The 24,192-nt window shown below is 45.7% G+C and overlaps 2 protein-coding genes and 7 non-coding genes across 9 annotated transcripts in view; 2 read left to right on the top strand and 7 right to left on the bottom strand.

Annotated features, from left to right (window-relative positions):
* Window positions 1-3,241: 3,241 nt before the first annotated feature.
* RPL7 (ribosomal protein L7) lies at window positions 3,242-14,196 on the bottom strand. The gene is made up of 7 exons (XM_032961667.2): window positions 14,078-14,196; window positions 11,823-11,970; window positions 10,204-10,370; window positions 7,612-7,749; window positions 5,902-6,011; window positions 4,805-5,015; window positions 3,242-3,326 (listed from the first exon to the last, which is right to left on the bottom strand). Exons 1-6 carry the CDS (start codon window positions 14,089-14,091, stop codon window positions 4,807-4,809), a joined length of 786 nt encoding a protein of 261 aa, XP_032817558.2. The 5' UTR covers window positions 14,092-14,196; the 3' UTR covers window positions 3,242-3,326; window positions 4,805-4,806.
* LOC116946717 (small nucleolar SNORD12/SNORD106) lies at window positions 4,032-4,123 on the bottom strand. The gene has a single exon (XR_004403597.1). It is a non-coding gene; the product is annotated as a small nucleolar SNORD12/SNORD106 (small nucleolar RNA).
* Window positions 5,625-5,715, bottom strand: LOC116946721 (small nucleolar SNORD12/SNORD106). Its single transcript, XR_004403601.1, has one exon. It is a non-coding gene; the product is annotated as a small nucleolar SNORD12/SNORD106 (small nucleolar RNA).
* LOC116946720 (small nucleolar SNORD12/SNORD106) lies at window positions 7,030-7,120 on the bottom strand. Its single transcript, XR_004403600.1, has one exon. It is a non-coding gene; the product is annotated as a small nucleolar SNORD12/SNORD106 (small nucleolar RNA).
* On the bottom strand, window positions 8,608-8,701 carry LOC116946722 (small nucleolar SNORD12/SNORD106). The gene has a single exon (XR_004403602.1). It is a non-coding gene; the product is annotated as a small nucleolar SNORD12/SNORD106 (small nucleolar RNA).
* Window positions 11,100-11,189, bottom strand: LOC116946718 (small nucleolar SNORD12/SNORD106). Its single transcript, XR_004403598.2, has one exon. It is a non-coding gene; the product is annotated as a small nucleolar SNORD12/SNORD106 (small nucleolar RNA).
* LOC116946719 (small nucleolar SNORD12/SNORD106) lies at window positions 12,704-12,793 on the bottom strand. Its single transcript, XR_004403599.1, has one exon. It is a non-coding gene; the product is annotated as a small nucleolar SNORD12/SNORD106 (small nucleolar RNA).
* A 1,625-nt stretch (window positions 14,197-15,821) lies between the features above and the next one.
* LOC116946604 (uncharacterized) overlaps window positions 15,822-24,192 on the top strand; it is a 29,770-nt gene continuing 21,399 nt past the window's right edge. Inside the window, exon 1 of the mRNA XM_032961666.2 lies at window positions 15,822-16,362. The gene's annotated coding sequence lies outside the window, so the exon portion shown is untranslated. The remainder of the gene's footprint in view (window positions 16,363-24,192) is intronic.
* On the top strand, window positions 20,925-21,006 carry TRNAS-AGA (transfer RNA serine (anticodon AGA)). The gene has a single exon. It is a non-coding gene; the product is annotated as a tRNA-Ser (tRNA).

Genomic DNA, 24,192 nt, shown 5'->3' on the forward strand with positions numbered 1-24,192 from the left:
AACATGGAGGTGGAAACATTATTCTTTGGGGGTGTTTCTCTGCTAAGGGGACAGGACAACTTCACCACATCAAAGGAACGATGGACGGGGCCATGTACCGTCAAATCTTGGGTGAGAACCTCCTTCCCTCAGCCAGGACATTGAAAATGGGTCGTGGACGGGTATTCCAGCATGACAATGACCCAAAACACACGGCCAAGGCAACAAAGGAGTGGCTCAAGAAGAAACACATTAAGGTCCTGGAGTGGCCTAGCCAGTCTCCAGACCTTAATCCCATAGAAAATCTGTGGAGGGAGCTGAAGGTTTGAGTTGCCAAACGTCAGCCTCGAAACCTTAATGACTTGGAGAAGATCTGCAAAGACGAGTGGGACAAAATCCCTCCTGAGATGTGTGCAAACCTGGTGGCCAACTACAAGAAACGTCTGACCTCTGTGATTGCCAACAAGGGTTTTGCCACCAAGAACTAAGTCATGTTTTGCAGAGGGGTCAAATACTTATTTCCCTCATTAAAATGCAAATCAATTTATAACATTTTGACATGCGTTTTTCTGGATTTTTTTGTTATTCTGTCTATGTTCAAATAAACCTACCATTAAAATTATAGACTGATAATTTCTTTGTCAGTGGGCAAACGTACAAAATCAGCAGGGGATCAAATACCTGTTTCCCTCACTTTACTTATGTCATACTGATGACAATAATATTCTATCATAAAAATATATATTTGTAAACATTTTTTATATGTTATGTTTCGGCTTGGGTCTAATTGTCCACGGTAAACTGACGTTGGCTGTAATTGGCCATGGTCCCCTTACGTTGTAGCATGCTTCGGGGCCACTTCCTGGAGTCGTGGAGTTCTGCCATTACGAGGAAGATACATTTCATTAAAGCGTGTTTAAAAAAAAAGTTTTTTTTTAAGTATTACTTATTACTTCGATGCCTTAACAGCGTTACAGAGATCGCGTGACGTGAGGGTTCTGACTTTGTAGTGAGGGTTGTGAGTTGACGCCGAGGAGGGGGGAGGAGGCGCCTCGGCTCCCCATGTAGTGACGTCAGCCCCTAATTATTATGAATGGAGGCGGGGGGGTCCATTTGGAAGACGGCACCTGCGCCATGATTATTTAATGGGGGCGGCTGGTAGACGTGGAGTGACGTCACACGTGTTACATACTGACATTCTTGGGTAATATTTACTCTTTGGTTCTTTCGGTAAAATCACGTAGGTGTAAAATAAAATAAATCACGTTTCGGGCGCAACACAAGCATCCATCATCAGGCGAGAAAGCTTCAAATCAAGATTCTTGGGTATAGTAGTACTCGGGGTTGTTTGGGGGGCGCCTGCGGCTCCCCCGAACAACCATTTACAGCATTCGGCCAGGAAAGTAAATAAAAATTGCACACGAACGACGCATTCACGCAAGCACCCGATGCTCCGTTTTGAAATTTTAAAATGAAACATCTTTGAATTGTATTTAATTAGATTATTGTATTTCTTCATTAAAAGCTTATATCATTTTACATCTGGAATACGTAATTGAAATGGACATTTCGTGTGAATTCTCTCTCGTCGTTAAGTTGATGGCCTTGCTGGGGGTTCGGTTCGATGCGGCCTTTCACCTGGTTGGGATTGCGGGATCGAGATAAGGCGACACAGGGCTGGCCGTGCGAGAAGACCGCCGTCTGCAGATCGATTCCAACGTAATCGAACGTCTGTCCCTGCGCCTCCGTCGACGGAAAGTGCAGCATTCATCACAGATAAAGTTGTGCACTAATCAGTATTCCTACCGAACACATGCATCAATAACACCTTGTAGACGTAAGATGAATATATAATAGGTGACGACTCAGGTAACGACCCATCTTGGTAGCACGCAAGGCCATACAGATAGCAAACACGAATTTGAAAATGCACTTCAGACCATGGGGTATTTTTTTCTAGTTTTTACTTTTTAAATTGCCATTACATTATCTACTCACCGCTATTGAATCAATCACATATCTGTCAACCCCTTATCAGTACCTACTTTATTAGACCAATTTAGTTCTCATTGGTCAGCCCGTGCCCTTATAAATCTCAGTGTTCATCCTAGAAAGCCTGTGTTGAAACGGCTGAAAACTCAATTCCCATGTTCAAGAATACCGGTAACCCGTATGGGTTGACAGGTGTCCAATCTTAACAAATTCTTACCAGCACCATCAAATGCATGCCATCCCAAGAATATATTTTAATGCATCTATGGGAGTAATCATATCCCCGACTCGCAGCTGGTCCTTGCTAACATTTGGCAGTCTACTCGCATTCACAAACCAGTCTCTGCTTCAGAGATCTCAAAACCGGTCCAGTTTTGCTAAGACAGTATTGTTGAACTTCTTTTCCACCATATCTAGCCAACCGTGCTAGAGGTGCGGATTCACTGCTCTTGAAATTATGCACTTCCATTCTAGATTTGAAGCTTTCGTGACTGCAAGGATCCATACTCTTTGGTTCTATTCGGTAAAGTCACGTAGAACCAAAGAGTATGCACTTCCACTCCACTGCCGGGCCTAAAGGTTGTGCAAAAGATGTTGACATAGATGGCGACATTGCTCATTTTGTAGGCTATGCAAGCCAATATTTAAAATTGCGTGTGCTTGTCAAGACTGCCGTTTGACATGGAGGCCTACAGCTTACATTTAAATTACTATGGGCCTTTGGCAAAACCAGGGAAATGTGGATCTTTGGCAGTGGGTCCACATGCTGTATTGCTTTGTTCAAACCATTACACTTCATCTCCATGGACTCATATTTAAGGTCAACACAAGCCAAAGAATGCAGTGGGTTATGCCAGTAGCCGGATGTTGGAGGTCGTGCGATGATTTTAAGCAGGGATTATGAAATGTTTTAAGTTTCCAACTTTAGTTTTGGATCAACTATCAACATAACAGGGATCATCAATACCATAGGGTGTCCGTTGCTCATGCCAGACCCTTCCTTACCAGAAATGCTCAGAACTATGCAGAATTCCATTTTTCTGTGCAGTGAAGTTTAACCAGGTGAGATCAAGACCACGAGTCTGTCAGTGACATGGATACGAGTGTGAGAAGGGTGGAGTCGTGGCCATGTGGTGGTCATTGCACCGTTCTCCTAACCCACCGGCCCTGGTTTGATTCTCACTCATGGCCGTCATCACTGAAGAATATCTAAAATTGCTCAAAGGCAAACCGGGCGCATGTAAAAATGACCCACGAGGAGCAGGTGAGCGAATTTTTTTCAACGTTTATTGGCATCTGTTTTGAGCTGGGCAGACTGGGGCAGGACAGGTGGAAGTTGGTCTTGACTTGTAATGCTGCAAGAGACAAGAGAGATTGGATCAGCAACACTCACGAAGCACAAAGGCGGTGCGCAAACCAGAATTTATCTTGGGTCCTGTGACATTATAAATTGATAAACTGAACCAATGATGAATGCATTGCATAGTGCAACGTTGAGAAATGCACATTAACCATTTATGCATTTTGCTAATTATACACAAATGTTATATTCCAAGTGATGGGAGCGAAATTCAACAGGCGTCACAAAGGGATCGACTCAATCGTGACCCTGAATCGTGACATTTCATCAAGTCACGGGGCAAGACATTTACACGCATATACAAGTAACAATTCACCCCACGAGCCGATGAATGGGTAATGTTTTAGGTTATTAAAGAATACAATTTTGCCTGTTTGCACAATTTAGTTTGCAGTCTTTTGTTTCCCTTCTGGTTCTCTGTTCAGTTGAACTTGATCTCGTCTGTCACGTGAGTTTAATTCATTGCATCTTTCACAACGACCGTTGGCCAAATGGGGCAAAACATGCAGAAATAGGTATTGACCAATGCCAACACGGTTATAACTCAATGCATTTCCAGTGAACTTATTATAAAAAAACTTTATAATTGAATGCCTGGAGTAAAATCCATCGGAGCCGTTCTCTCCATCAACTTTTGACTAACATGGCACTTGAACAGCATCAGTTGTATGACGGAACGACGCTCGCTTGCTCGGAAATGTGGCTGGCGTCAGTCTTTATTGGCTTAAAGTTTAAAGACATCTGCACTGTCGGTCAGATGGGGAAAAAAGTGACGTCATCATCCGCCAGCCACGCAGCAAAGAGGCGACCACTGGTCAATTTGGCAACACGTACATCAGCCGAGGGTGTGCACCACTGCTCTCCGAAAGAGACACGTGTGTGTGTGCGGCGATCACTCGCACAGTGCATTGGCCAACTGTTAATGTGGAGTCGAAGGATTTCAGGGCTCATCTATAATCGATTACAGCTCAAGAGACAGCGGTGGAAATTTCACATTTGTACGGTCGGGCATGTTTTTGTAGTGAACCTTAAGCTTTAACCAGTAGACAATAGCTCAGGCAAACGTACATTTCTATACATCTATGCCTTGGAAGTTTTTCAAATACTATCGAACACCACCACCAAAAGTAATCACCATCCCCTATCACACCACAATTACCAACCCACACAACTACTGCCATAACCACCATTGCTACCAGTGTCAAGACTACAAGCAGCATCACTTTCACTACTCCCACCAATACCAATCAACACCACTACTTCCACCAGTTACTTCAACCCCCGTTGTCACACAATAGCAACAGCCAACGCCACATCATAGCATCACTGCACTACTACTATCATCGCAATCGGCATCACCACCGCTACCACCACCAGTTGCCGCAACAATTGTCACCACCACCACCACTACAATCTGCCAGAATCACCACTGAAAGCTACCACCACCGCGGCCAGCCAGCCAGCACTGCTCACACTCAGTTCATCTGTCGCACGAGGCGGTTGATCTGGTCCTCGCGGTTGCCGGCGTCGCCGCCCTCGACGTAGTGCGTCGTCTTCTTGCGCATGCCGCCGCGTGGGGACGACAGCTTGAAGGGCCACAGGAAGTTGTTGGCCAACTTGAAGTTCTTGCCGACCGTGAAGATCTCATGGATGAGGTCCTCGATGCATATGATGCCAGTCTTCCCTGGAAAGGCAACACACACGTAATGTGTTTAGTAATATACAGCTGTCAGTCCACTGTTGGATGAAGGCCTCCTATTATTATTTTTTTAATCTCGAATAGAACATCAATATACACCGATCATCTATGTAAACGTGCACAATTTCCAAATCACAGATTATCACACACTTTGAAGAAAATATTATTTAGAAATGTACCCACAGTTGAATATCAAGCACAACTAAATGTGTTCTTCTACACAAATTAACAGCAACTGATAATCCGGGAGTGTGCTAAAAAAAATCAATAACCCACTAACCATCAAAGTCCAAAAAGCAGGCTTTTGTCGAGTTTGTGGATTAAGTGCACATTAAAAAGGCGAATCAAATTCATAGTGATCGTCTGTGGCGAGATAATATAATACAAATAAACCAAAAGTAGACTGTAAAGTGCTCCAATAAATCTGGTACGGAAGACCCTTAAAACATATCTGTGGGCCGTCACAATGTTTCAAAGACACGCCGCCATTATAGGATTACTGGGACGCATGGCCTAAGTAAGGCCGCCAGTATGCATCTCAAAATTATCCAGCGTTTGTGGGCTGCATCTTTTTGAAAAGGTGCCTGGCAGCCTGGGTCAGAGTCAGTCGCACTGGCTTAACAAGTGGAGTCATCCGCATCGTCGATCAGATGGGGAAAGAAAATTGCTCATCACTCTCCAACCCGGGCTCGGCACAGCACAGATTCCCGATGTCAGCGGCCACTGGTGATGTGCACCTTGGTGCTGTGGCATTACTCCTATTGGGAGGTTCACAAGACGTTGTGATCTCGCCCCCCCCCTCCTCCCGTGAACATTCAGCGATGGCGTGTGGGGACACGGGCGCAGCCGTCGTTGGTTGCGTCGCACGAACCGAGGTTCTTCTCGATGAGCGAGTTGTCGGTGAGGGGGATGCGCTGCTTCCTGATCTTGCCGAAGCCACGCTTGTACACGAGTTCCCGCACCGTCTTCAGGTTGGGGTAGCTGCTCGGCAAACGCACACGCGACACACGCAACGTTCAAGAGGTCTCATTTTAATGCTTTCCGATTTAGGTGTGAAGCATTTATGCAAGGAAGAGGTGGGGGGTATGGGGGGGGTGGCACAATCATTCTCAAAGATGATTCAATATGAACCAAGCTACTGTGTTGATACGAGGGACTTACATTTATTGGAAACTGGCCAAATTATGCCAAGGACTGCCCAATAGTTGGGAGAAATGCCACAACCAAAAGAAATATCACCCAATATGAAACATATTTTGCTCCGAAAGCTACAAAGCTGTTTAATAAATAATATTAATTATTCAGGGACAGATAGATACAGGCAGATGGGCCACAAATTCAAAATTAAATAGTAAAAACAAATCTGCTACATTTAGATCGCAATTTAAATGAAAATCAATTAGTAAAAAACTAACAAATTCACCAGATTATTTGGTTCTTTCAGTAAAGTCACAGAGATAGGTTCAAAGAAAATAACAAAAAACTACGACGTTACGATCGCAACACAAGCGGTCGTCATCAGGCTGAAAAAAATAAGACTAGACAGTAAAACCTTGGACTGCGAGTAACTTGGTCTGCGAGTGTTTTGCAAGACGAGCAAAATGTTTAAATAAATATTAATTTGAAAAACGAGCGAGGTCTTGCAATACGAGTAGTACGTATACGGTTTGTCTGCCGAGCGTCACGTGATCACAACTGATCTACGAGTGCTTTGGATTACAAACACGTTTCCGGAACGAATTATGCTCGCAATCCCAAGGTTTTACTGTACTCAAGTTTAAAACACAAGGTGGTGGCCAGTAGAGGGCAGTACAGCAAAATATATTATTGCAGAATACATTCTGTCCCACCCACACATTTTCCACACGTCACGATTCTGTACCGACTAGTGTGGTGAAGCATGATCAAATGAGCCACACGGCAATGGGGAAGCCCTTATCCAGCAGTGGCTTTGACAAAAAAAAGAATCTGTACACATGAACTATAAGGCGCTTGGCCTGGGTCAGAGTCAGTCGCACTGGCTTAACAAGTGGAGTCATCCGCATCGTCGATCAGATGGGGAAAGAAAATTGCTCATCACTCTCCAACCCAGGCTCGGCCCTGCAGATAATTACATCCCATTGGCCACTCTGGTTATCCACCACACGCATAACACGCCTTGAAGATGAATCGGCCACACGTCTCTTAAGTAGCAAGGCCCTTATTTAGGAGTCTTGAGAAAGAGGCTTTCCTGGATAAATACTTGTCACTGCCGTTATTATTCGGAGCAGAACCACAATGGTTGGCGTTTTGAGTTCCAAACCCAGCGATCCAGAGTTCGATTCCTGGCCACGGCTAATCGCGAATCAGTGCACTTAATGAAGCATGGTCAAATAATCCCTGATAGCATGGGGAGGCCTTCAGTAAACCGGTAGCTTCAGAAAAGTCTAAATTATGAATTTCAATACAACTACGTGCAGGCATTTCTTTTAGCACCGTTAATTTTCTCAAACCTTGAGATCTGCCAAGTACCCACGGTGCTAAGGGGGTCATCCCCCCCCACCCCCCCGGGTGGGAACGGTCACTTGAGGTTGCCACTCACCCCCAGGCGATGTAGGGTTCTGCGATGCGCAGCATGTTGATGGACGCCTTGTTGATGCGCACAAACACACCGTTGAAGATCTGCCGCAGCCTCAGGAGCTGCAGGACCTTGCGCACCTTGGGGCTCACCCCGTTGATACTTCACAGGGAAAACGGCAAAAGAAAAACGCGCATGCAAAAATCAATGAACGTTCGTCTGTACGAGAGCCACGTGAATAGGCAGAGCCACCAAATCACCCAGAATGGGACAGATCAACATCAACTCTCTCATAAGCAATGCAGGTTTAAGCCTGGTTAGTGATTTGATAGGAGACTGCAGTGGCCAGATGAACTTCTTTCGCACCGTACGTAGCCAACCGTGCTCATTGGAGGTGCCAGTACAGCAATGGATTCTTCATTCTCAGAATCAAAATCTTTATTTAGACTGAAATAATCCATTGAGCTATGGAAGCTTTATTTCACACATGTCCAGTATCTGTGATAGCTTTCAGTTATAACGACACCCCTTTATACATAGGTTTTCTCACTTTGGCCAAACATCCCCAATGCAGAACACTTCTGAGATTAAGTCATGAGACACAGTGAGGCTTCTTCTATGGGTAAATAAAGGGCATTACCTCCCAACACTGGTCAAAGTACATTGGCCAAGATATGCAACATAAATGTGATAGTAGGGAAGAAACGTCCCTTGTAGCACTGCCCTCTGCTGGCCCACTACATACACTCCGTTGCATTTTACCCCCCTTGTAAATTGTTTTTACTCAGTGCCCAAAACCTTATCTGGACAAGAGCCATTTACTGGATCATCTTCACCTTACAACTTAAATGTGTAGATGTGTTAACACAACCTTTCCAACAGACCCACACTTGTAAAGCTATCACTGGATATTTGCAGTCCACTTTTAGCAGAAACGTGGGTGCAGTCACTAATAATTGCACAAGGCAATGCTGCCCTGCATAGACGTGGCTTACATTCAGTGACAGGTTACATTCGACAGCGGCAAGTTCAGACAAGAACTGGCAAAAGTTGCTTCTTACTCCGCATTTCCGATCAGATGGGGAAAGAAATTGTGGTCATCATCACAAGCCGCTGCAGGTTTTATTCACACTTGCTAGGCTAATAAATCGAAATAGAAATCGCACTTTCCATAACTGTATTCCACACCTATTTTTCCATGTGGAATGTGAGATTGTGCATACATTTTAATGTAGTGGTGCAATGGTCAGCACAAACTGCTACAAATCCAGATACCTGTTTTTGGATTTCATTTTTCTCTCGAAACTAATTTGCGTTCTCAAACTCAAACCCGCATTGAAACGAGAGATTACATTTTTATTGGACAGACCTGGTTGAAATTAACCCCTGGATCTATGTCCATCAGTCTCAGGGACTATACTTGAGTCTCCAGGTCCTATGCGAGTCTATGAGTCGTACAAGTAAAACTCCCATTCAATCTCACCACAAAGACCACTGGACAACCCTACAAATCTGCGACGCATGCATGTATTATTGTTTAGTAATAGTTTCCAGATTTAGCACACAACTTGGATCAAACACTTTTAATGTAGCCGCCCCAAAGTTTTGGAACTACCTCATTTCGGTTTCTTGGCATTTCCATTCTGCCAACTGACCTCATTTCAACTATTAAAATCACTAAAGTTTGCGTGAATGTAACTTGACAACATAATTGCAGCTTAGGTTTTTTTTTGTAAATCAGTAATTCTGGGGGGACGGAATACATTTCTGAAATAAAACATCTTGTTTTTACTCCATTTCATATTAAATAACAGGGTTTTCCCCCTTTTTTCTGGAAAATAACAGTTGTTAAACTGAAACCTTTTACAAGGAATCATGTCGGCATTAACCACAATGCTAAAAAATACTCTGATAATATATGCATTATCCTTGAAACCGATTGGTCCACACCAGACAAGCTTTCTTAGTGCGCCTCGTCTCAAACGGTGTTAGAACAGAGAACACCAAAAGGCACACAGCGCAAAGACAATGCCACCATCAGAGTAATGAGAGCTCAGCGTGAGCATCGACATCATGGGACCTCCTTTGCCAATACCAAAATATGAGAATAGGTTTTTCCCCTTTTTTCTGGCAACAGGTGTTAAGATGTTAAAACACCAAACTGAAACTTTTACAAGGAACCACGTCCAATGAGGATACAGGTATTGAATTCATGTTAAGTGTTACCCAGAATCCACTACCCACATTGGGTAGGGGAGGCGCAGAGCGCAGTAAAACGCTAAACGCCTTTGCCGCTGACCCGGAGAGCAGCTTCTTCCGTCCAAGTTGTTAAGACAAAGGATTGCGGCCCGATAGTCAGCCGTTGAGGATACAGGTATCGAATTCTGCCCGTTCTGCAGTTTGCCCGACTCGTGCAAGAGACTCCCTCCCCCCCCTCCTCCCCGCCAGCAAGCATTATCAGGGTTCCTAACAGACCTTCACAGCACCGTACCTCACCGGACTTCACCCTTTTAGGCTGCTACGGCAGCAGGAGCGGCTTACGTAAGAGGTCACACGATGAGCATTCGTGGCTTTCAAGACCACGGTTATGAGGGGGACAAGCAGCGAGAGCGTTACCCGCGAATGCGGATGACGAACGCGAGCTTGGGCTCGGCAGGGACGTAGAAGTTGCCAGCCTTGCGCGCCATCCTCGCCAGACGAATCTCACTGCGCTCCTTCGAGTGGTACTCCTTGACGTACGCCTCGGCACGCTTGTAGATCAGACGGCGCGTCACCCACCGGGTCTGTGCGAGGACGCGCGGGAGAAAAAACATGCGGCGGGTGGGGAAGGAGATCGTGTTCAATCGGCAAGGTAGTTGTAACAACATAAACAACCAATTTCACCAATCCGCAATGGTCAGCGTGATGAAATATGGGCAATCAGCCATTGCTGAGATGGCAACAGTAGATTGATGAAGGGATGTAGATGTTCTACATAACACCCAGTTCAGGGGAAGCAATCGTCTCTGGCCAAGTTTACCGCACCATTTGACCGTAAATTTATTTTAGACCGATAATTTTCCAATTTACTGTAAACAGCATCTAAACGTGACTATCTTGGTCAAGGTTAATTTGTCATTAGGTTAATTTGTCATTCCACTTCTGGATGGTGGCCTCCACAGGCTGTGTGGGTCATGGGGGTTTATTTTGACCATACTTCATCACGCTAGTCATAGCCAGTTGATAAACGTAGGAAAGCGGACGCTGGAGCGTGCAGTACAACAATGGATTTTGCTGCACTGTCCTCTGCTACTAGAAAGCCCCATGACATGTTTCTGTATGGTGTCACCCATCCACGCAACATCCAGGCTCAATCCCAGGTAGCTTCAGCCTATTTGATTGGGATGTTTAGAAAGTCTTAATTAGACGTATAGCATATATACCACTAAAAAACTTGCTAAAGGCCACCTCACATTTATAGAAACTCACACGGGAATTTAGTTTCATTACAAAATATAGTTTTCTAAGCTCTGTGCGGCACGTCAGACGTAACTGGCTTAGTGCAGTTTGCATCGCCACGGTCGATCCGATGGGGAAAAAAGTTCAGTCATCATCGCACCGCACAACCGCCATTCAATGGCGTAATAAAATCAACAGATCCACAACTCAATAAGATTATGGCCAGGTTACATTATAGACGCGTCAGCAGTACACGTGCAACGATTCTCCACATTAGCAATGTCCACACACCATATACCAGGTACGCATTTAAGGATCAGTTGCCTTAAAAAGTTCAAATAGTTTCTTGCTCAAATGATAATTGAAGTGGTACTCATCTCCTGTTTATAGCCCTGAGCCATCGGTGGAAATTCAACAATCCTATGGCGGAGATGAGTTTAATCATAGGGCAACCCAACAAAGTAGTTCTCATTATCAACCCTGGAGGAATGCTGGGCCAAGTCAAACCCCAACCTGGATTTTAACTCGCAACCTTCTGGCCGCAAGCCACTTGCTCCACTACTGATCTACCTGGTCAGACAACACACCGTACCAGAAATGTATTAAAGACCAAATCAGCTTAGGGGAGGCCAACTAATGTTAGCCGGGGTCAGAAACCGAATCCAGGTTTGATTGGTTTAGAGCGCAGTGCGCAAACCACTACGTTATGTAGAACTTCTTTTGCACCAAAAGTAGCCAACTGTGCCAATTGGAGGTGCCACTTATACTGGCGCAGTCACGCGGTTGTAGAAACGTACCAAGCGATCACGAACTCGCTGCTTGGCCCGCACGGTGCGCATGGCCTGGAATGCCTTCCTCCTCTTGAGCAGAGACTCGGGCACCTGGGGCACTTTCTTTACATCTTTTTTCTTCTTCTTCTCCACCGGCACCTCCTCTTTCTTCTGTCTTAAAAGACAAAAAGGGAAAAGCACACGCACACACAGGTGGATGTGTCAAGGTTTAACGGATGCGTTCGAGATGGAGGACTTGGCTAAGCGTGTTGGTACGTGTTTGATCTTGAGCTTTGGATGTAAAGGCTGGGGAACCACGAGTATCTGATTAACAATCAGCTACGAGATGGCAGTAGAGAAATTAAGTGGATTCTTGAAGCTTTATATGCAGATCATTTGATGTTATACCACTGTATGCATATTATGTTTTCACTGTGTACTCCACATTCCTCCCATATGAAAAACTGTCATACAGTGGCATTGGTTTAATTCCCCAACTGACTTGAAAAATAATATGAACTTATCTGGATATATTTTAATATTACACGATTAATGCACGCAATTAATTTGCCACATCCAGATTCTTTACCAAGCAAAAGGACAAAGTCTACAGACTCGCTGCTAAAACGGTTAAGATGTTTGTTTGCCACGTGCTTCTCAAACGCCAATCATCTAAGCAGATATATTCAGCAGAGGTCTAACAAAACTGGATGGAGCTGTGGCGCCATGGATTCCAGGCGACGCTACCAGTCCTGGGTCTCTCTCCTCCCTCCTTTCGCCACAACCCACACTGACCATCGCGATTAAGTATGGTCAAATAGCCCCCTTGACACACAGCATGGGAAGGCCTTCTTCGTCCCGCAGTGGACAACAAGAGCTGTATATATTTTTAACGGATTTAAAAACTGTGCGGCACATCAGACGTAACTGGCTTAGTGCAGTTTGCATCGCCACGTTCGATCCGATGGGGAAAAAAGTTCAGTCATCATTGCACCGCGCAGCAGTCTCATCATTATTACTACCGAGATTCCTTCCTATCACCACGTGTTGGTCACCTAACCTCCTGTTTCGGGACCGCGGTTCCTCATCGCAACGTGGTGCCACTCGGTGTAATTTTAGAGAGTTTCTTACGAGTCCATATAACGTAAGCCTATTTTTACAGTCATCAACAAATGGTAGATTCGTGTATCTCGTTATCGAAGAGTTATTTGCATACTAAATTGTAGAAGAACCGCTCACTCATTACATTATACACTCACCATGAACGTAAGCCAAACCCTTCCCCGCACATTACACTCGACACCTTAAGCCGACTGCACAGTACACTTATGACTACACAATACACCAATCCTTTTGCACTGCTCAAAAGCCAAATTTCACGAAGTACTGTATATACGTTTACAACGAGCAACTCAAAATTACCAAACGCACTGTTTACTCTCAGTTTAACGCATTACATAACACACCATTGTGAAAACGAAAATGTTAAAGAGTATTCCATAAAACAACAGCACGTTGACGCTGCCCCTTGGCCACAATTCACCGCCGAAAGCCTCCTCCGCAGTTGCTGGTCCATGGGCGTTCACTGACCATACTTCACCACGCCGGTCATACTTCACCACGCCGGTCAGTGCGGGTTGCCGCAAGCGGACCCAGACCCAAGACCGGTTGAGGCATCACTCGCCCCGCCGATGTTAAACCGTGGTCGGGAAACTCGAGTGGCCGGATTCACATTTAAGATCGCTATAGCCAACGCGCGACCGCTACAACCCACGTTAGCAACGTAACATAGTACACGCCTCGCCGTTAATGGCGAATGAAAGAAAAAATTAACAAAAAGTATCCACAGTTTAACGCACGCTAAGTGACACGCGGTCATGTTTAGAAAAAGGCTTCGCGCTACACAGGCCCAAGCTAGCAGGTGAGCTTTCGCTATGACCTATTCACGCTCAAAACTCAAGTCCACAACACAAGACCAACAACGCGAGATTAACCACCGAATAATCAATTACAAATAAAATGAATTACATTATATTGACCCGACGCTTTAACAGGCCTCGTCTCCAGCCTCCTATCGTGTAGGCCTCACCCAATGCAGCAACTCCATTCACTCGCGCCTCAAATCACAACAAAAAAATACAAACGGTCAAAATTAATCGGTAAATAATTATCCACGGCGATGAATGAAACCCTTCTGTAGAATTGTGACAAGTTGCTTTGACGAACAGGCGCGTGGTTTGTAAGGATTAACGCGGATCGCACGAAGCTGGAGAGACACTTACTCTGCGTCCGCCATTTCGCCCGGGGGGGAAAGAGGGGGACTCGCGCATGCGCAGTGCACTTAGCGGACCCGCGGTCACGTGGTGCGAGTCCCCCAACGATTATGTTTCGTAGCTCGGATAAGCAGCCGCGAGTAAACGCGCGTTTGTATTGTATAGCTCGCATAGCGCGACAGCAATAATTATTATCAACATCCCAAATGCAAGACAGATCCAAAAACGAAAGACGCGCCCAAACTTTGGGGTAACTTTGGCCGGGGGGGGATGCGTTAATAATCGGCAGAAGATCACATCTATGGGTAACCATCTTCCAGAAGATGTTTATGAACTAGATCTTCAGTGTCTGAATATTTGGAGTTTGCGTGTCTCTCTCTCCGTGGTCCCGTGGATTTTTCTCCGGGTCCTCCGGGTTTTCCCTCCACATTTATAATCAACGTGCGTTTATAGCATTTGGCTGCTATAAATTTCCACGCGATAAGCCACTTTGTTGAGCTATCATTTGTGGCCAGGTATTTCAACACGATAAGCCACTTTGTTGAGCTATCATTTGTGGCCAGGTATTTCCACACGATAAGCCACTTCGTTGAGCTATCATTTGTGGCTAGGTCGCTTCTGAAAAAGAGCTACATAGCTCAGTGTGCCTTAGCTGGTAAAATAAAAAAAGTTAGTGTATAGGTAGCATTATTCGAATTATTAGACGCACCGCCAACTTTTACTTTCAAAATGGTTAATTAAAGGTTAAAGTAAAATGAACATTTAACTCCACAATCCTATGGCGGGGGCGAGTCTATTATACACAGAGAGGTACTCGTTTTATCGGCCCCGGGGGAATGATGGGCTGAGTCAACTCCCAAGCACGATTGGAACCTCGCAACCTTTTCATGTCGTGCCGCTTTTATAATCCGGACAACAAGACAATTACCCAGTTTTCAGATGCAATAGTCTGGCTGTTGATAAACGTGCTGTAATTGGGATTGTACCAATGGCTAAATGCTCGATAGCACGGTTGGCTACGTACGGTGCGAAGGATGTTCAACAAATAAGGAATTAAACGCTTCGGAGAGGTTGAGGTTGCGCACACCGGGGAGATGGAGCAATGAAATCAACTCGCGTGCGGGGATGACGCCGGCCTGGGCGAGGCCTTCATCCAGCAGTGGATTGACCATGACTGGCGGTGATTGTGATTACCAACGAGAGAAGTTCTCATGCCACTTCGCCACTGATGTTGGCTGTAACCGGGAATCGAACGTTGGTCGCCGCCTGGCTCGTAGCGTCGGCATACAAATACTCTAAACACACACACACATATACACGGCGCAAATACGAACATCTCCCTATAGTCTGTAGGGGCAAGTGCTGTTAGCGAGCACCTATGAAGGTCTGAACGGTACACGACAGGGTGGGTGGCCAGCAACCACGCCCGGCCGCCTTTGTCTCTCCAGTCGCGATGTTTTCACACACCGCAGCAGGAACTTATTTGAGGCTGAGTCGACCTAGGGGAGGCCCAGGAACCGGTTCAAAATAATCGTCACTGGGTGTTGGTGGCCGTGGCCCGTGAGCGGGAATCGAACTCGGGTCGTGGGGTTCGTAGCGGTAATAAGTGCCCACCATGCCCCCCCCCCCCCCACAAACACACACAAGCAGCAAGCACTACACAAACACTCGTGCACCCGCACAGAGCCACACGCCACCACCCACCCACCCACCACACGCCCACCCACCCACCCACCACTCTCACACACGCGCGCGCACCCCCTCCGCCGTCACGAACTTGTTTGTTAAAGAGCCCCCGACACTCGCGAGCGGGACAAGAGGCGGCCAAGCCTTGGACGGCCGTGAGCAAGACGTGGAGGATGAGAGCCGAAGAGTAGAGCCTGGAACACCAGGTCCCTTGTGATAGATCGGGGAAACTCTTCATCTTATTGGGTCCTGAATGGCATTGAAAGTGCTGAACGCGTGGACCTGTCGGAGGAAGGCCGTGCAATCTCTGTGGGGATATCTCCCAACCCATATCCCGTCCATCACTCAGCTCCTGCAGCCGTAGATCTCCGTTCCTACAGGATCTGTCCTCAAGGCCACTGCTGTCATCGTAAAAAAAAAAATCGGATCTCGGATCTCATGGTTCCGTGTTCTGCAGAATCGCTCCTGGAAGTCGCAGAACTGTACAGACTGTCCTGTGGAGGTTCCAGCTCTCTGCCGAGTCAATCTCAAGGTTCCAAGGGCAAGAGGGTCAGATTCGCGCTTCCATCTCTAGCCGAATCGCGTGTCAACGTTCCAGCTCCGGGCAGGTGAGAACACAGCCCCGCACATTCACATCATTCCCAAGGGCCGGCAGCGGGCTTCGTTTGCTTTTTATTGGCTTTAGCGTCACACTTATCATAGAATCACCCCAATAGCAAGCAGAAGTTGCGAGTTATATTTGCATTCGTCTCCCTTCAAAATCACAAAACGCAAACTTTGAATGCGTAGGGTTTAAGACCCCCAAAACGTCTCGCACGCAAAATTGATTCGGTGAATTTTGAAGTGGGTCAAAATTATCAAATGTTGATTTTCCGATGTTAACATGTGATATCATATGTTTTGTTCATATCCGATCCGGATACACATACACACACTCTTTGTGGATATAAGTTCAAAACGATAAAAAGAGGCATCGAAAAATGTGCTTTTCTAAATGTTGGGGGTTGGGGGGGGGTGGTTAATTCAATTAAAACAAACTCACATTTGTGAATTTAAGAACGTAAACCTGATGTCGTACAGCATTTAGATTCGTAAGCATTCAATGAATACAGATTGCAATATTTCGTCGGTATATCTCTAAAAAAATACTAAACAAAAACAATCATATATATTTTTTTTATCAAGAACCAACGCAATGTTTTTTGTATATATTTCTAATTGCTATATTTGTGCCATATTAATCTTTGTAGCCCTTCTAGAACACCATGAGATTATTTACATCAATCGCGATCGTTAGCGAGTATTATACAAGGCGATCCATTTATAGATACACCACTTAATACAAGTCAACGAATTCCCTTCAAAGCCTCTACACGACTACACGTGTCGCCCACAAATCTCAATTCAACGTATGCAGTCTGGTAACTTCTTTCCTCTGTAAGATGCGGTCCCATCGCCTTCGCGACAATATTCAAGAGTAACCTTTTCGGAAGAAAGTTAGAAGCCCATGAGAATTCAGTGGGGTATCCATAAATGGATCGCCGTGTCCCACGGCTGCTCTGAGTACTCATGCTGCCATCGTCGGCGACAGCTCGCTGCTCTTATTAAAGACCCGACTCAGCATTAATAAGTTACAATACAGAGGAGGCCTTGTGGGAACAATGCAATTCCGTTATCCTCATTATGCATTAGTTTATTAACGACGGAGAGTGAGAGCGGTGGCGCAGTGGTTAGCACACTCCCCGCTATGAACACCCCTTGCTTGCTTGGGTTCCATTCCCGGCCACGGCTCACGCAACCGACAAGCGATATCGATCTCAACCGGTGCTGGGAATTGAACTCGGATGTTCAGGTTGGTGGCGCAGTATATAGGCTCACCACGACACCGCAGCGCCATAGTAAATACATACACGTGGTGCACGTACAGTCATACGCGCAATGTGCCACAGACCTGGCAATCTGCGTTCGATTCCCGGCCACGGCTAACATCAGCGGTGAGCGATGTCTGGACCGATCCTGGGTCCTACCCTCCAGCTAACTTGCACTGACGAGCGTGGTGAAGTATGGTCAATGAACCCCCCACGGCCGACACTCGGCGTGGGGAGGCCTTCGTCCAGCAGTGGATTCGCTCTAGGCTGTAAGTTGTGATGATTATTTACAATCGAGCAGCTTTAGTCTATTTTTTTATTCCATAAACAAAGAGACACGAGGCTGCTGCTACTGCTGCAATATTTACAAGCGCAAAGTCAGGCGGGCCGGTGGTGGAAACTCCTCGTTTCCATGACGGGGCCCAGTATATCCATATTAATTAACACAGCGACATCACTACCATTGAACGATGCAACCTTACAAACCAGTGCTCATTTTACCGACCACGGAGTAGAGATGAAGATTATCAGAACGATGGTGATGATTGCTATTGATTTTGATGATGCTGCTGCTTCTGATGATCATCATAACATTCACCGGTATCAGTGACCTTGTTAACTATGATCATGTCTCTATTTAAAAGCTTTCGTGACTGCAGGGATTCATCTTCTTGGTTCTTTCGGTAAAGTCACGTAGAATGGAAACAGAATAATACAAATAAAACATAATAAAATAAAATTATCACGACGTTTCGGCCACAACACAAGTAGCCTTCTTCAGGTGAAGGAACAGAACTGTCGGGACGACAGCGTTCATTGAAGCGCTGTCGTCCCGACAGTTCTGTTCCTTCACCTGAAGAAGGCTACTTGTGTTGTGGCCGAAACGTCGTGAGAATTTTATTTTATTATGTTTTATTTTTATGATCATGTCGTCGTTAGCACACAGTCAAACAACAATAACGATAACAATGTAATGTGTAACAATATCCTTTCACGGACCAATCAGAATGATCATCGTTATTTATCCTGGAGGAATCCGATGGGCTACGAAGCTTTCTTTCACAGATGTCCAGTAGTTTCGCAGATGTCCAGTAGACCACAGATGACCGCGACTCTGAGGTTCGCGGTCAGTGGCACTCGAAAGCCAGACGATGGAGATGGAGGCCTCTGTAAGTGTCTCTTAAAAGTAGGACAAATAATTTCACACACACACGAAACGACTCAACACATTCGTCAAGGTGCTATGAAGAAGGGCCTTTGCCCGAAACGTTGCCTGTGTGTTGTCTTGGTGTGGTCGGGACCGTTGTTGTTTTTCTGCCTTACCCAAGCTTGCATTAGTGTTGAAAAATCGCCAGGAAGTAATGTACTGAAACATTTTATTTATTTTTTACTTATTTCTTTATAACTACTTGCAAACATGAATTTAAACATTTACACCCCTGCCGTTGTTTTACATTGTTTATTGTTAGAACTTTCTGAACCGCCCCTCCTGGACATTGTGCAAAAGAGCTTCATAGCTCATCGGATTATTCCAGGACAAATACAGATTCTGATATATTTCCTTTCATGGCCACAGTGTTATTAACAGACGTGTTGAATATTTGGTTGAAATTCGATGTAGATTGAACGCTGCTGCTGCTGCTGTGAATGTACAGCAGCAGCATCGGGACTATGATGATGATGATGGCCGCGTTCCAGACGGAGGGAGCCGACACGGAGTGACGAAACCCGGCAGTGACCCTGGCACCAATCCGCGGTGTAGAGAAGAGGAGAAGGAGGTTGTGAGTCGCTCTAATACATGCAGAGTTCCACCGTGAGCTGTAGGGCAAGGTGACAGGAGCGATTATAAAATTGAATTGTAAAAGTAGCGTACGTGTATACAGTACACATAATTGCACATTATATCAATTCATGCCATCACTCTATTAGCCGACAGAAATGGCAGAAATGTGTTAGGCAGTGCACTACATGACTAAAATCCTTAACAGCGTATCGATTATCAAATAAATCATCATCATCATCATATATCATCAGCGTCATTATCATCATCAGCAACATCGTCACCATACATCATCAGGAGCGGTATCATCATCGTCCATCATCAGCATCATGATCTTGCATCATCAGCAGCATAATCGTTATTGCAACTCATCAACCGAGCGTTATCGCATTCAATTCTTCATCACAACTCAGGTCGCTCTCGCGAAAGCAGCAATCGCTGCTCGTGTGGCGCCAGCTCCTCACTACTGCTGCTGCTGCTTCCTTTGCACACTCGGCTGTGGTTACTCCTCCTGTCTCCTCTGAGCCATCCTCTCTCCACCCTCTCTCCATCCTCTCTCCACCCTCTCTCCACCATCTCTCCATCCTCTATCCACCTTCTCCACCCTCTCTCCACCATCTCTCCACCCTCTCTTCACCATCTCTCCACCATCTCTCCACCCTCTCTCCACCCTCTCTCCACCCTCTCTCCACCCTCTCTTCATCCTCTCTCCATCCTCTCTCCATCCTCTCTCCACCCTCTCTCCATCCGCTCTCCACCATCTCTCCATCCTCTCTCCATCCTCTCTCCACCCTCTCTCCACCTTCTCCACCCTCCCTCGATCCTCTCTCCATCATCTATCCACCCTCTCTCCATCCTCTCTCCACCCTCTCTCCATCCTCTCTCCATCCTCTCTCCATCCTCTCTCCATCCTCTCTCCACCTTCTCCACCCTCTCTCCATCCTCTCTCCATCCTCTCTCCACCCTCTCTCCACCTTCTCCACCCTCTCTCCACCTTCTCCACCCTCTCTCCATCCTCTCTCCACCCTCCCTCCACCTTCTCCACCCTCTCTCCATCCTATCTCCACCCTCTCTCCATCCTCTCTCCACCCTCTCTCCACCTTCTCCACCCTCTCTCCACCCTCTCTCCATCCTCTCTCCACCCTCTCTCCATCCTCTCTCCACGAGAGCGGACTTGGGTGGCGGCGTATTATTCATATTTTGTCTCAACGGAACTATTTAATCTGTTTGTCAAATAAATGATACAGCAACAGTAATCATCATCACCACCACCACCAATAAAGCTCACGTGAAACTTGCCATCGTTAATCCATCAAACATCGATTTTAAGTTAGAAAACTCAACGGCCATTCATAACACTACCATCATCACGATAAATCATACTTATCAGATCGTCAACACACCGATCAATAATCATTATAATGAATATCCATCACTATCACATCAACATCCTCATTGTAAAATGCTTATAAATCATATCTGTGTTAATTAAAACCATCAGAATAGGTTCGGCGATTATCTGGTAGTCGTGGCCGAGCGGTTAAGGCGATGGACTAGAAATCCATTGGGGTCTCCCCGCGCAGGTTCGAATCCTGCCGACTACGCAACTTTTTTTCGGGCTGCTAGCGAGGACCTATCGAGGCTGGCACGATACACGAGGGGATTGGGTGGCCAGTCTCACACCCGACCGCCTTTGTCTCCCAAGTGGCAATGTTTATACACCGCACCAGGTACTATATTGTGTATATATGTATGAGGTGTGTAATTGCCGAAACACGGTGTGATTGTGTGTGCTTTTATCGATATGGGGTGCGGCAGTTTCGTGCTTAGCCCACTGCACTACAAACCCGGCGACCCGAGTTCAATTCTCACTCACGACCAATAACAGTGGCGAATTTTTTAAACCGGTCCTGGGCTGCCCCACGATCGACTCAGCCTTAAATGAGCACCTAGTGCTGTGCGTAAATATCGTGTGTGATTCTGGCCACCCACCCCACCGTGTGCCGTGCCGGCCTTCAAAGGCGCTACTCGCTAACAGCACTTGCCCCAACAGTTTGTTCAGGATATAAGGGGGAACATTTTTGTTTAACGTCAATGTACATATCACATACTATATATTTCTTCTTCAAGGGGGGAGGGGGGGGGTGGGTGTAATATTACTTGAGTAAAACTGAACATCAATATAATAATTTGCATGCTCCTTATACCGTGTCGGTCGCGGGGGTTGTTTGACCATACTTCACCAGGCTGGTCAGTACGGGTTGTTGAGGGGGTAAGAACTTTAAGAAGGATAGAGTGGCCCAGAATTATGATTTTTAGATTATTCGCCACTGATGTTATACGTGTCCGCTCACCTTGTCCGTAATATATATAAATCTATATGTATATACTGGCTATAAAACAAGGCTGCAAATGCGTTTCATGTTATTTTGATTCTGGGCTGCGTCCTCCTAGTCCAGAGGCGTCACGGTGGCCTGATGTTAACTCTCTCGCCTGGTGTACAGGATGTCGTGGGTTCAATCCCAAGCCTGACGCCTGCTATACATTTGGAGTTTGCGTGTCTCTGTCCCCGTGGTCGCGTGGATTTTTCTCCGGGTCCTCCGGGTTTTCCCTCCTGCTATACATTTGCACGGGATAAGCCACATCGTTGGGCTATCATTTGTGGAGAGGTCGCTTCTGAAAAAGATCTATACAGCTCAGTGGGCTTTACCTGGTAAAATACAAAAAAATTGCCATAAAAATAGTCAATTTTTGCCATGTGCATATACTGGAAATGTTACGTTGAGTTTTTCAGTCATGCTCATCCCATCAATATCTTCCTTTGTTCAGTGAAGTTGTTCAACTCGAGTTCTGTTCATCACATCAAAATCTTCCTTTGTTCAGTGAAGTTGTTCAACTCGAGTTCTGTTCATCACATCAAAATCTTCCTTTGTTTCAGTGAAGTTGTTCAACTCGAGTTCTGTTCATCACATCAAAATCTTCCTTTGTTCAGTGAAGTTGTTCAACTCGAGTTCTGTTCATCACATCAAAATATTCCTTTGTTCAGTGAAGTTGTTCAACTCGAGTTCTGTTCATCACATCAAAATCTTCCTTTGTTCAGTGAAGTTGTTTAACTCGAGTTCTGTTCATCACATCAAAATCTTCCTTTGTTCAGTGAAGTTGTTCAACCCGAGTGTTTTGTCCCTAATTTATCTTGAGCACAACCATGCAGGGCATCCTTTATTCCTGAGCCTTCTCTCCAGTAATTTGCCCGCAGTTCGTCTCTATTTGTGCGTGCATATAACGACGAGGTCATCAGGCAAGCTCAGATGGCCGGGTAAAATCGTATCTCGATTAATGTTGATCGCTTTATCCCCCCCCCCCACCGCCCAAATTTAATTTTCGGAAATTACCTTCCAACGTCGCTGTGGCAATTGCCTTTGGTGAGAGTGGCACCTTCTCCTCCTTGCCCGGCTCCTCTTCTGCATTGTTATTGTCTTGACTTCACGTCTTTTCGATGTATCCATCCGTCCCTTCCTGTGGACGTGACGTCCTTCGAGCCCAGCCAACCAGTCAGCAAAACTTTTTTGTTCCGACATAGTACAACATAAAATCTCGCCGTCTTTTTACACGTTTTTTTCCCCTCCTATCATTAATCTCTCTGTATATACAAATAAAGACATTGTTATATATATATTGTAGGGACTCGTCTGGCTTATCGCTTCGAGAGCAATATGAATTGACTATTTGCTAAAAAGTTCCAACGTCGTGTGAAAGGCAGCAGAGGCCCAGCGAGGAGAGATGGGGATCGCGTGGCAGTGGATAGTTCACGGCCGACAACAATGAGCGCACGTGCTCAAAACCGGACCGTGCACGATTATACGCGGCGCGAAATGTGCCCGTCTTTAGTTTGAATGCGGTGTGCGCTGCCCATGGCGCTGTGTGTGATATATCGACATACGTGTACGCGTGCATAGCGGGCGATCCATTTGTAGATACACCACTATATTTTTTGTATGAGCCCCCCCCCCCCCCCCACTTACTCTCTTGTTAACACCCGTTTGAAAAGTATTTTGTGGAAGCGATGGATTCATATATTATATGGGAGATAGTTCACGATTTTATATATATACTGTATAGTAATACTCGTGGTGGGTTAGGTGTCGAAGCTTTGAAGGGGAAATAATGTCCCCCTATAATATCTGCCTGTTATGTTCGTGGGGTATCTATAAATAGATCGTCTTTAAACGTGTACGCGCACTCTTGCACGTACGTAAGCAAATATCGATTAATCGTGGATATCAATTCGAACTATGTTCTTACAAGAGCTAGACACTTCGAATTCGGCACATATACACACACACACATACGCAGCGGTCGAGTCGGACAACAGTCGTGAAAACGACCTTTACATCTACATTATGAGACCTCCTTTGCCAGTAACCAAAATATAATAATAGGTTTTTCGCCTTTTGTTCAACAAAACTGAAACACACTGACAATGCATCGCATATTATCAGTGTGTTTTTGTTTGCATTCTGACCACAAGTATTGTGGTTAATGCAGAAAAAGGTTTCAGTTTTGTTGCCCAAAAAAAGGGTACAAAAACTATCCAAATTAATATAAAGACGCACACACAGACGCACACAGACGCACACAGACACACACAGACACACACAGACGCACACAGACACACACAGACACACACAGACGCACACAGACACACACAGACACACACAGACGCACACAGACGCACGTTACTGTGCGCATACCGTGGTGCCGAAAGACGAACGCGTGGATTTGGAGAGCGC

This window comes from Petromyzon marinus, chromosome 27 (genome assembly GCF_048934315.1).
Source record: "Petromyzon marinus isolate PM22_M1 ecotype Great Lakes invasive population chromosome 27, UKy_Petmar_22M1.pri1.0, whole genome shotgun sequence".
NCBI lineage: Eukaryota > Metazoa > Chordata > Hyperoartia > Petromyzontiformes > Petromyzontidae > Petromyzon > Petromyzon marinus.